This window comes from Macaca mulatta, chromosome 5 (assembly GCF_049350105.2).
Source record: "Macaca mulatta isolate MMU2019108-1 chromosome 5, T2T-MMU8v2.0, whole genome shotgun sequence".
NCBI lineage: Eukaryota > Metazoa > Chordata > Mammalia > Primates > Cercopithecidae > Macaca > Macaca mulatta.
The window spans coordinates 96,364,301-96,376,956 of NC_133410.1; the positions used below are offsets into that span (position 1 = coordinate 96,364,301).

At 41.8% G+C, this 12,656-nt stretch overlaps 1 protein-coding gene across 10 annotated transcripts in view; it reads left to right on the forward strand.

Annotated features, from left to right (window-relative positions):
• AFF1 (ALF transcription elongation factor 1) overlaps positions 1–12,656 on the forward strand; it is a 204,172-nt gene that overhangs the window by 104,963 nt on the left and 86,553 nt on the right. For 9 of the 10 annotated variants that reach the window (XM_001095779.5, XM_028848601.2, XM_015138760.3 and 6 more), the window contains 2 exons: positions 4,082–4,202; positions 4,615–5,517. The exons of the other annotated variant lie outside the window; for it this stretch is intronic. In XM_001095779.5, the coding sequence (XP_001095779.2) occupies positions 4,082–4,202; positions 4,615–5,517 (1,024 nt within the window). The remainder of the gene's footprint in view (positions 1–4,081; positions 4,203–4,614; positions 5,518–12,656) is intronic. 10 annotated transcript variants of the gene reach the window in all.

A 12,656-nucleotide genomic window follows, 5' to 3' on the forward strand; every position in this document is an offset into this window, starting at 1 on the left:
TTCCTAAAATTCCCTCATTAAAAAATTTTCCCATCTGCCTCTTCCTTGCTTATACCTTGGTTTAAACAGTGATGTGTATAGGCTGAACAAAGGTTTACTTATGGTATGAATAGTGGGTTTATTTTTAAAATTTCATATTCCTTTATCTCAAAATGGAACCAAGAAAAAGGAAATATTCACCAAAGATTTGCCTGGGAGCTTTTAACAGATCATTCCCTAAGCCATTGCAAATTTGCAACAAGAAACCAGAAAGCTATTCAGTGTGACTGGCAAAACAATTTAGTCGCAAGGACAAAGGAGGCAACCCAGAGCAGGGGCTCAAAGCCTACCTCTACTCCTGTGAACTTCCTGCCTCTTAGGTCTTCCTTTGCCCTGCCCAGGAGCCTTTGTGAGTTCCACCCAAGAGGGAGTTGTTGAACAGTGTGGGGAGAGCAAGTTTCTTTCACAAAGCCTGGACCTCATAAAACTCATCCTACCAATGATATCCATGATGTCCTTTTTCACCTCACTACTTACAGGGCTTTTAGTTGAAGGTGATGGTGAATCATAAAAAGAAAATTTGTCTCAGAATAGGTGTAGAATTACATGTCTGCCGATAAAATCTTAGTCTGGGTTTTTTTATTTTTATTTTTTGACACTAATGAAGTAAAACCTTAATTAACTAGAATCCTTAATTTAATAGGATTTCCTCCCTGTGGGAGACTTCTTGATTTTAGAATCATGTAGTAATAAACTAGTGTTAGGAATTCTGTGAAAGAGTGGCTTAATTGGGTTCTTCTGGTTATTTCTGTAGCAATTTTCAATATTTTGGAATGAAAATCTGGAAGTATGGGAGAAACCCAACTGATGCTGAGATAAGGCTAATACAAGGCTGAGTTGTTTGATTTAAAAATATTTTAGTAATGTAACTTTGTTAAAGGAAAATTGAGTGTGTGGAATTGATGAGAAAGTTGAGGACTCTTGAGTAGCCTGTTAGTTGAGGTGTAACTGTTCACACCCACCCTTTTGGATCCTGGACTGAGAATTGCCATTTGGAGTTCCCTTCTCTGAGACAAAGGTAGCATTAATTTAGAAGGGATGGAGCTCTGCCCTGTGAAGTGGAGCCTAAGGCTGAACACTGACCAGCTATAGGGACTCCTGTGTTGTAAGTGGCATATCAGAGAGGGGAGAACTCCCTTGGTGGTGAGAATAGCCAAGCAGACAAACACATGCCCGTGGTAAGCTTCCCCCCACCCACTCACCCATCGGCCTGTCTTGACTGCTGCAAGGTGCATGCACTGGATAGTCTGGGAGAAGAGAAGCTTAGTTGCTCAGAGGATGTTTGCCTGCTTAGCTCCTCCCTGCAAACTGGCTCAAAGTGGCTGTAAAACAAGTTTGAAGGAAAGTTATTTTCTGATCAGTCTGATTACTTGGCTTCTATGGTTATATGCTAATGGCATATGATCTTTTGAACCAACAAGAGGAATTACAAAAATCATAAAACAGTTGAAAGGAATTGAGTATCATCAAGTCCAGTGTGCTACTGCCAACCAGAAGTAAGTTTAACTGTCTGAAACAGGTGAGACTCAGACTCCATTGCAGAAGAATTCATGACCAGTTTCTGGTTCAGCAGCTTCTTCTTTTCAGTATTTTGACTAGCATAAATTATTAACTTTGTGGTTTTAAGAGTTATTTTAAAATCTGATAATTGCAATATCCATCATCTAGGAAAAGTTTTTGATACACACAGGTCTAAGAAGATAATTTTTTTTTTTTTTTGAGATGGAGTCTTGCTCTGTCGCCCTGGCTGGAGTACAGTGGTGCAATCTCAGCTCACTGCAGCCTCCACCTCCTGGGTTCAAGCGATTCTCCTGTCTCAGCCCCCCGAGTAGCTCGCACTATAGACACATGCCACCACACCCAGCTAATTTTTGTATTTTTAGTAGAGACAGGGTTTCACCATGTTGGCCAGGATGGTCTTGATCTCTTGACTTCATGATCCACCCGCCTCAGCCTCCCAAAGTGCTAGGATTACAGGCCTGAGCCACTGCGCCCAGCCTAAGGAGATTATTATTTACCACATTGTAGCGAATTCAGTCAGGCAGCTAATTTCTCTCTGTGCATCCTACTCCCATAGATTAAAAGGCTATAGAAATACCACATTACTTTTTAGATGATTTTTAAAAATAATTTTTGCATGTGTCTTCCAGAGTTAAATCTTTTTTAAAGAGTTGTTAAGTTTATAAAAATATATAAGTGTGTAGTGGCTGTTTTTTAATCTAAAAGTATTGAATGATTAGCTTCTATGCAGAGTACCATGCTTTAGCACCAGGAGAGGTGCTACATTTGGGAGGTTCTTTTCTGATGGAGTTCACATGCTAGGGGAGAGGGGAGGAGGAGAGAGAACTAACTGATGTGTTAGGTAAGCACATACTTGGTGGATTTGAGGAAGCCTTTACCTTTAGAGTGAGTGACATTTGAATTATTCCAGAGATTTGCTGGAAGCTGAAAATTAAGGATGGGGATGTGTGGTGGAGAGAGAGGCAGTGGAAATTTGTGGCTGGAATGAAATCATCAAAGTCTAGGATATCACTGAGGAATGGGGAGTAGTCAGGTGTGACTGGAATATAGAGGTGGTTTGTAAGAGAGTCATACTTCCTAGGGAAGCGGGCTCTGGAAGAATTGGTTTCAGTAAAGAGAGCCTGGTGGAAATTAGAGCAAGAGGCTGCCTTGCAGGGTATGTTCAGGGGATGGATGTGACTGACTGTCAAGTGGAATGCATGTGGCCTGCAGGGGGACAGTGGATAATTTCTAGAGAGTAGATCTGCATCAGAAATTCGGGGAAGTTTTAATGCCAAAGCAAGAATTTAGAGTTTATTCTGCAGTAGTAAAGAGCCATCAAATGCTTGTTATTTTAAAATATGGATGGTGACATGAGAACCAGGACCTTAAATCAGGTCTCTTTTCATGAGAAGGCTGAATTAAAGGGATAAGATGTGGGGGAGGCAGGGAGACCAGCAGGCTCTTGTCAGAGGAAATAAGAGAAGTCAGAAGAGGGCAAAGAGGCTGGGAAAGGGGGTGGGGAAGGGTGTCTGACATCAGGGCTAGAATTTCCGAAGGTACTGACCGACAGCCTTAACTAGACAATCAAATATTTTCCTGTTTGATCAAACGGCATTGGGAGAAAACATTCAGTAGATTCCCTAGGAGCAAGTCTATGAAGACAGAAGTCATTTTATAGTTCTTATGTCACTTTTTAATCATACATTGCATGTGAGGGCTGGGAAGTGGCCCATGGTGCCGACAGTGAGGCAAGCCCACTTTTGGTTTATGTGTTGGCTAAAACTGCACTTCCTTTGGTCTCCATCTCTGATTTGTTTCTCGGTGAATGCCATTTAACCCCTTTGGTGCCAGGGCTGATTTAGGATACATTTTTATGTGGTTTAAGTAGGGCAGTCAGATTATAAAGCATTCTCCGTAGGTAGAGCTGACATCTATAATTGGATTTTCTCATCCCTGACATTTGAAATGAGAAATAAAAATCATTTTTTGTGGGGTTTACATGCCAAGACACTCCCAGTAGAGTAGGCTGAGAAAGTAAATGCTGTTTTGGGTGCCTGGTAATCTTTTAATTATGAAATAAGCCTTTTGATTTTAATCTTTCAAAATGTACGCTACTGATCCAGGAAAACAGCCTTTTTAAAGTTCACATCCTGCTGACTCCTGCAGATGAAAAGCTTCCACCTCTACCCCATATTTTGCAAGCTGAAAATAAAAATATCATTAATCTTGTCTCAGTTCCACTGCTGCATATAAAAGGCTGTTCAGTTTGGAATCAGTCCTGAGCCATGATGGAGACCATAGCCCAGAGTGAATACTTGGGTTTTGGGAGCCGGGACCCCAGCTGGAGGGTCACAGCCCAGTGACTGAGGCCTCAGCCTAAGGCTGGGTTAAGGAACTTAGGCTTTGTTTAAATCACAGCCGTTATCATTGCTTCTTCCCAGACCTATCCTCGCCTCCCTTCTCGCATGTATGTATGCATGACAAAACTTGGAGACTGATAAATTTTATTGTTTTCGTTCTTTTGTGGCATCTGAAACAGTTTGTACAATGACGACAGAAACCTGCTTCGAATTAGAGAGAAGGAAAGACGCAACCAGGAAGCTCACCAAGAGAAAGAGGCATTTCCTGAAAAGATTCCCCTTTTTGGAGAGCCCTACAAGGTATTTACTGAATACTAGAAGTTGAAGGTCTGATTTATCACAATATTGAACCCTATGATGAAACAATTCAGTATAATTGAGTTCGAACAAGGGTCACAGCTGTGAAAATAAGATAACTTATTCTACCTTATTCTAGAGATTTTTGAAAACGAAGTATGAAAATTCTCTGAACGTTGTTAGTCAGAATTACCAAAGCTTGTGGTTTTCTTTTGTAATGTTAGTCTTCTACAGTTAGTAATATGTATCCATGATAGTCTTCTCAACAGGGGAATTGAGTTAAAATAGCACATTAAATTCTACATGTCATACATTAAGTTCAGAGTTTTTTCCTTAATGGTATTATATAATGTGGTTTGTTAAATGGTAGTTTTCCTTAGTTTTTTTCATTCTCAAATTCTCCTTTTTTTTTCAGACAGCAAAAGGTGATGAGCTGTCTAGTCGAATACAGAACATGTTGGGAAACTACGAAGAAGTGAAGGAGTTCCTTAGTACTAAGTCCCACACTCATCGCTTGGATGCTTCTGAAAATAGATTGGGAAAGCCGAAATATCCTTTAATTCCTGACAAAGGGAGCAGCATTCCATCCAGCTCCTTCCACACTAGTGTCCACCACCAGTCCATTCACACTCCTGCGTCTGGACCACTCTCTGTTGGCAACATTAGCCACAATCCAAAGATGGCGCAGCCAAGAACTGAACCAATGCCAAGTCTCCATGCCAAAAGCTACGGCCCACCAGACAGCCAGCACCTGACCCAGGATCGCCTTGGTCAGGAGGGGTACGGCTCTAGTCATCACAAGAAAGGTGACCGAAGAGCTGACGGAGACCACTGTGCTTCAGTGACAGACTCCGCTCCAGAGAGGGAGCTTTCTCCCTTAATCTCCTCTTTGCCTTCCCCAGTTCCCCCTTTGTCACCTATACATTCCAACCAGCAAACTCTTCCCCGGACGCAAGGAAGCAGCAAGGTTCATGGCAGCAACAATAACAGTAAAGGCTGTTGCCCAGCCAAATCTCCCAAGGACCTAGCAGTGAAAGTCCATGATAAAGAGACCCCTCAAGACAGTTTGGTGGCCCCTCCCCAGCCACCTTCTCAGACATTTCCACCTCCCTCCCTTCCCTCAAAAAGTGTTGCAATGCAGCAGAAGCCCACGGCTTATGTCCGACCCATGGATGGTCAAGATCAGGCTCCTAGTGAATCCCCTGAACTGAAACCACTGCCGGAGGACTATCGACAGCAGACCTTTGAAAAAACAGACTTGAAAGTGCCTGCCAAAGCTAAGCTCACCAAACTGAAGATGCCTTCTCAGTCAGTTGAGGTGTGTGGAATTTCTTATCTTGGGCAATTCTGATTCGAAGACGGATTTGAGATGAAAATGTCTGGAGGATGTGGGGCAAGGTGGGGAGGTTAGTCCATGGCTTTTGGGTAGGGGGAGTTCTTTTTGGCTTTTTGGCTTTAATAACCCATGAAAAACTCAGCTCTGAGATGGACAACTGGTTATAGATATTGAAATGCAGTTTGCAGAAAGGTTTAGAGAACCTTTTTATTGAGCCAAAATTTATATACAGTAAAGCATAGAGATCATAAGAGTACAGTTTGTGTTTCAAAAAATAGATACACCTGTAGGATCCCAAACCCAATCAACATAGAGAATATTTCGTTTACCAGAAAGTTTCAGGAATGTTTTCAGGTGTCTTATTTATTGTTTTGGGAGACACTGGGATAACAATGTGAAGAAAAAAGTTTTTTGATTAATACCTCCTCAGACACAGTTAGTTTTTCCTGAGATCTAAACTGTAAAAAAGTAAAAACAAGATGACAGAGTCCCTTAATTTTTATTATTTTAAAAGCACTTGTTCCCTGTAAATTGTAAGGAACTTTGTAACTAAAGTTCTGTTCTAATATTTTATTATTTATCACCTAAAAAAGAAGAGTGGGTGTATGGTGACATTTCACTTGAGAGTGAGTCACAAATATAATACAGAATGTTTTTCAACTATGGGTTTTAAAAGTAACCCAAATGCTGTACTTCTTAAAACCAAGAAAAAAAAAATTTCTTTTTCTACTCCGTGGATGAACAGCAGCATTGTGTTTGAATGAGGAGAATCAGAGCATACATCCTATCACTGAAATTTTAAAGTGGTACCAGTTTCTCCAAAATTAAGATTAGTAGTGCGAAGTGAAATGTTTGAAGTGAATTTTAAAACTTATCTTTTAATGTAAAGTCTATGGTTTAGTTACATCTATTGTATAAACATTCTAATTTGCATCTCCATTGCTCAAAGACATTTGTGCCATCCAGATATGTCTTACATAATGCCAGAAGGTAAAATTCCTTAGGTGGGGGTGTGATTCCTACCCGGAAAGATAACCTTTATCTTCCAGGAGGACAACCTGTAACTTTCTGGTGTCAGCTTGTGGTTTAGAAGAGGGAGGTTGGGGTGCCGTCCTCACTGAGCTTTTGAGCTGAGTGCTTCCAGATGTCTTCTGAATGCCACTTGTTTGGGGGCCAAGGAAAAATAAGAAAGAAGGAGTAAAAGCAATGGTAGAAATGACCAAGATGGCAGAACTGCACCTCCGATCCTAACTTACGAAGATTTAATGCGTTGAGCCATTTATTGAACATTTTGTGCTGTGACAGAGGAAGGAGTAGGCAGCTGAATGAAGGCAAAATAAAGTGAGATTCTCCCTCCTCAAAACAGTCACTCCACCTGCCTTCTAATTCAGGCAGTAAAGAACTCAATGATAGTTTCTTTGCTTTCTTTATCAAATAGGGTTAGCTGTATGTTCCCAGTTGAAAAAAAAAGGGGGGGGGGAACAACTTAACATTCTTTCTAAAAATAACCTAAAAAATTGCTTTAAAACAATTTTTAGACAAATTAGCAAATATTTACATTGTCTACCAAATGCCCAACCATATGCTTAAGTGCAAGATTCTGTGCCAGAGAAATCGGTCCTTGCTGCAGGACAGATTAGTCTAGTGTAGAGATCAGCCTACACTTATGAAACAATTAGAGAACAATTGAGTTTTCTCTCTCTGGAACTAGGTACTTAAAGAACCTGTGTAATTCAGCCCTAGGTTTCCTAGTAGATGTTTCTGGGAGAGGATTCCGGTTAACTTACTGCTTTCTTGGGTGGAAATAAGTAGGCTGAGTTGAGATTCTTCAGTGTCATAAAACCCCTTATATTTAACACATATTTCAAACGTAGGACTATGTTAATTGGCTCTTGCATGTTTTCTGAGGAACAAAATCCTCCATAAATTTGGTTATTGAAGAATGGGGGTTTTCTTGGCACCAGGCATCTGCTATCAATGATGGAGTAGAAGTAAACCTTTCATCTGCAGCCTCTGTTCAGTCAGCATTTCCTTTAATGTGATGGTTCCCTCTGGTCTCGGCCAGAGTTCTCATGCCAGGCAGTGGCAGCTGTGGTGCCAACTGCCTGGGAGCCCCGTGGCACTGTTGGTGAGTGGGAGGATGGAACTGAGGGGGTCAGACAGATGGAGGGCTCTAGGTGACCCATGTAAGGACAAATTAGGAGCCAAGAGCGTGGAATGAAGGAGTCGTCAATCCGGGAAGCAGGGATCTTGGAGCTGTCTGGTCAGGTTTTGGATTTGATTTTGCTCTTTTAACAAAGATCTCATGTTTCAGACTTAGCATTAATTTTCTGTTTACACACTTAGCAAAATGGGTATTTTTGAAAGTTTTAAAAATATACTTGAATTTTAAATTTCAAATTTTAATATTTCTTGTGAATCCGGGGATTATTATTCTGGTGAACCCAAGGAAAGTATAGAGATGTGGGACCAAAAATGTGGGAATTGGCCCCAGAGCAGGTAAACTTTGAATATAGGTGAGAATATTAGCAATAGCCTGGGTTATTTTTGGGTTTGCGGCAGAAGGAGAAGCTGGCTCTTGGTAGAGCTGGGAGAAGGGGGTGTGGGAGTAGCTGATTTTCCTTTTATTGCTTAATTGGTCCTAAGGCAAGTCAGGAAATATTCTCTTTCCTAGCACTCTGAGTGTGAGGATAGTTCTGTTTTGTGGTTTGTTTCATTTCTCCCCTACCCCTTCCCACTGCTTCTGTGAAATAGTAATTTTACAAATGAATCCAAATTGGAAAGCCACTCTTTGTATTTTTTGTTTTTTATGTTCCTTCATTCTCTAGCCACCTAAGTGTGGATTCTTTACTCCCTGTCCTTTCCTTTCCCCTTATGGGAAATACTTCATTTTATGTTTTAGTTGATACTATAAAAACTCATATTCCTCTCTGGGATAAGTCTTTCTCAGAATTAAAGTTCTTCCAAAGATCCTAAGGGAAAAAATTATCAAAAGGTCAATTTCTGACTAGAAGCCTGGACCACAAAAATCTGCACTTGGTTTTCTCTGGGAGTGTCTGTTTTAGTTATACGTCAACTGGAAGATGTCTACCAGTGTGAAGTGACCAATCTGAGGCCAGGCCCAGAACTCCCCGATCTCACGTAGATCCCTTCCAGCTGCAGAGTTGCCACATCAGAGGTGGGCCTGCCCAATTGGAAGACTGGGATTTCTTTATATCACTCTTTTCTATCTAGAGATAACAAGTGAAAGAGAGAGAAGCCGTGGTATCTCTGTGAGTGCTCATGCACGTGGACCCTGAGACTGGGGGCATTGGGATGGAATGTGGAGGTGGGGAGGTCTGCCTAGATACAGGTTTCAGATAGAGGATTTATGTGCTAGATAGGCTTTTTATTGAAAAGCAGAAATGGAATAAGCAGAGATGGGTATACCAAATCATATACTGAATTTAGAATGTTTGAATTTTAAAGCTAAGGACACAGCTCTTTCATTTTACAAATAAGGTCTAAAAGGGTAAAGTCCTTCATTTTGCAAAAAGTTGTAGTTAATATCAGAGCCAGAGCTAGAACTTTTGACTTGAGTTAGAGTTAGTTCTTTTGACTTGCTGTTTGGTGGCAGCATTGGTGGCGGTGGTGAGATGTTTGTGTTTTTGACCAGAAGAGTTGTGCTTTGTCACCCAGACTGAACCTACAGCAGAGCCATGGAGGATACAGTGAGTTTCATTTCCTGTTGTGTTTCTTGGCCTCACTTTTATCTTTCATCATTCCTCCTTTTTTCTTTTCTTTTCTTTTCTTTTCTTTTCTTTTCTTTTCTTTTCTTTTCTTTTTTCTTTTCTTTTCTTTTCTTTTCTTTTCTTTTCTTTTCTTTTCTTTTCTTTTCTTTTCTTTTCTTTTCTTTTCTTTTCTTTTCTTTCTTTCTTTCTTTCTTTCTTTCTTTCTTTCTTTCTTTCTTTCTTTCTTAACTTATCCTTTCAACAAACTGGTATTTTGTTTATTTTGTTTTGTTTTTTGAGACAGAGTCTCGCTCTGTCTCTAGGCTGGAGTGCAATGGCACAATCTTGGCTCACTGCAACCTCAACCTCCCGGGTTCAAGCAATCCTCCTGCCTCAGCCTCCCGTGTAGTTGGGACTACAGGCGTGTGCCACCATACCCAGCTAATTTTTTGTATATATATATTTTTTTGGAGATGGTGTTTCACCATGTTGGCCAGGATGGTCTCAATCTCTTGACCTCATGATCCGCCTGCCTCAGCCTCCCAAAGTGCCGGGATTACAGGCACGAACCACTGCACCTGGCCCAACAAACTGATATTAACCCTCCACTGTGTTCCTTGCACTGTACTAGGCTCTTGGTGATACAGCTGAGATCAAGCTAGACAGATCCCTGGTCTCATAGACCATCTATTCTAATGGGGAGCATTGATAATACAGATATAATGAAATCATAGGCGTTGATAAGAGTGCCGCAAGAAGTAAAGAGGGTGATGAGAATGAGATGAATCAGAGGAGGCTGACTTAAAAATGGTGGTCAGCACAGGATGCTCTGAGGAGGCACCTTTCACAGAGACATGGAGGATGAACATGTGTCAGTCATGAAGAGCTCAGAGACGTATTTCATTTCAGGCAGAGGAAACAAGTGTGAAGGCCTGAACTTAGGAAAAGGAATGGCCTTGTTAATCCCAGCACATTGGGAGGCCAAGGTGGGAGCATCACTTGAGCCCAGGAGTTCAAGACCAGCCTGGGCAACATAGTGAGATGCTGTCTCTATAAAAAAAATTAAAAAGTTTTCCCAGCTACTGGGAAAAATGAGAAGTAGTTCCAGCTACTCAGGAGGCTGAGATAGGAGGATCATTTGAGCCTGAGAGGCTGAGGTTGTAGTGAGTCGAGATACTGCCACTGAACCCCAGCCTGAGTGACAGTGGGACCCTGTCTCAGCTGCCCCTGCCACCCAAAATAAACAGAAATGAGGGGAGTATGGTTGGAACACTGAGAGTGAGGGGAGGATGTGAGATGGGACTGGAGACATGGGCAGTAGTAAGACCATGGAGGCCTTGTTGGCCATGAAAGGGCATTTGAGTATTGTTTGTGATGGAGACCACTGGATAATGTTGAGCAGGGGAGGGACATACCTCCTTTTTTTTTTTTTTTTTTTTTTCTTTTTAAAAAACTGTAACTCTGGCTCCTGGGTGGGAAATGGATGAGAGGGGCAAAGGTGGAAGCCTGGAGACCAGTTGGGGGATGGGAAATGATACTGGCTTAGGGTAGGATAGTAGCCATGTACATGGTGCGAAGTGGACAAGTTCTGGATTTGTTTGGCAGGGAACTGATAGGGCTCTGTGATTGATGGGAGATAGGAGTGGCCTGAGGTGAGGGAAGGTGAGGCATCAAACAAGGCTGGTAGGCTTTTTACTTGAAAGGCAAGGATGGTGGGATGATACCAGCCACTGAGAGGGAAATGACCTGGAAAACTAAGAACTCTAGTTGGGTCATATATTAAGATCATGTGTTAAGTTTGAGATGCTGTTATGTATCCAGGTAGAGATGACAAGTGGCAGTCATAAATAGCAGTCTAACTCTGGGAAAATGTCAGGACTGGAAATAATTTGGGATTTGTTTGTGTTTATTTAGTAGGTATCTAAAACCTTGGGACTGAGCATGTGTACGTAAGAATCCTTCTATGGTCCTACTTAATTCCTCCTCCAGATCACTCTGGCTTTGAGTCCTGATTGTGACTGATTTCTGCAAAGCAATTACTCTTTTCCTTGTGGCCTCTTGTGGCATCATGTTAGGAATGTTTTGTTGCCACATGCTTGCATCTAATTTCCGAGACCTAAGTGTACATTCATTGTTGGACCACTTTGATTCATTGCAGCTCTTAAGTTGAGCCTCCTATTTTCAATAAAGTACCAGCCTAACAACTGCATGAATTAACCCACAGTGGAAAACTGTGTGATAGTGATTCACTTTGCATTCACATGTACAAACATTCTTTCCTACTTCCATATTTAACTTAAACCTCAAGAAGAGGGACTTCCCTATTATGAGATGATTTAAACCTTCAGGCGGTTTACTTCTGGATATGCCGATGGTGCATATCCTGCTCCTGCACCACTCAAAACACATTTAAGCTGCTCACTGTCTCACAAACACATCATGTATTCAGCATTTTAACCAAAATATCTCGAGCCCCTGTTGTGTGCCAGGCCTGGTTCTGGGGATGAGGTTACAATGATGGGCAAAACCAGGTGCTTCCAGTCCTCTTGGACCTTAACTGTCCAGTTAGAAACTGACATTAGTCAAGTAATCACTCAGATCCATGTAAAAGAAGCTTTGACAAGTGCTATAAGGGAAACTACAAGCTATTCTAAGAGCTGTAAGAGGGGATTGTGACTTAGAACTAAGTAGCTGAGGAAGGCTTCTCTGAGGAAGTACTATTTGAGGAAGTACTATTCGAATGAGAGCTGGTGAGTAGGAGTGCCCCAGGTGAGGGGTGTTGGGGCTTAAGCAGTGTCAGTATTCCAGGAAGAAGGAATAGCATGTGCCACTGGCTTATGCCACACGGTGTACAGAGACCATTAGATAATTCTTCCCAGGATATAAGCCCAGTGCCATAGATCAAAGGGAATTTTTCATTTATTCTGAAACTTGGCAGCACATCAGAATCACCTGGGAAGCCTGTTAAAAGCACAAATTGTTAAAAATAAAAATTCCCAGGCCCTCCCCTAGGTGGGTTGAGGAAACTACATCTCTTGCAGTTTGTTCTGTAGCCTGGAAATGACAACTGTTCCGGAAAAGCTGGTGGGCCACAGGGAGCTGGAGGGGCCCCTCCCAGTGGCTCAAGAAGCCCCCCCGCCATGTGGGTCTCAGGCACAAGGATCACACTGAACTGATAGATGGGGCTTTCATTCCTGAGTAGGATGTCAGAGTAGCCTCAGGGGAGAAGCACAAGAGTGGGATCCCCAAGGCTCTCCTCCTCTTTTCCTCCGCAGCTCATGTTTTTCATTGTTCTGCCCCCAACATTTTCAAGCTTATGTAGGGAAGGTAGAAGATTATGACACAGTCTTATCTAGCTTTTCAGGTTCTGTTTTCTAAAAATGTTTTGTTATGGTAACTCTAGATTCTGTA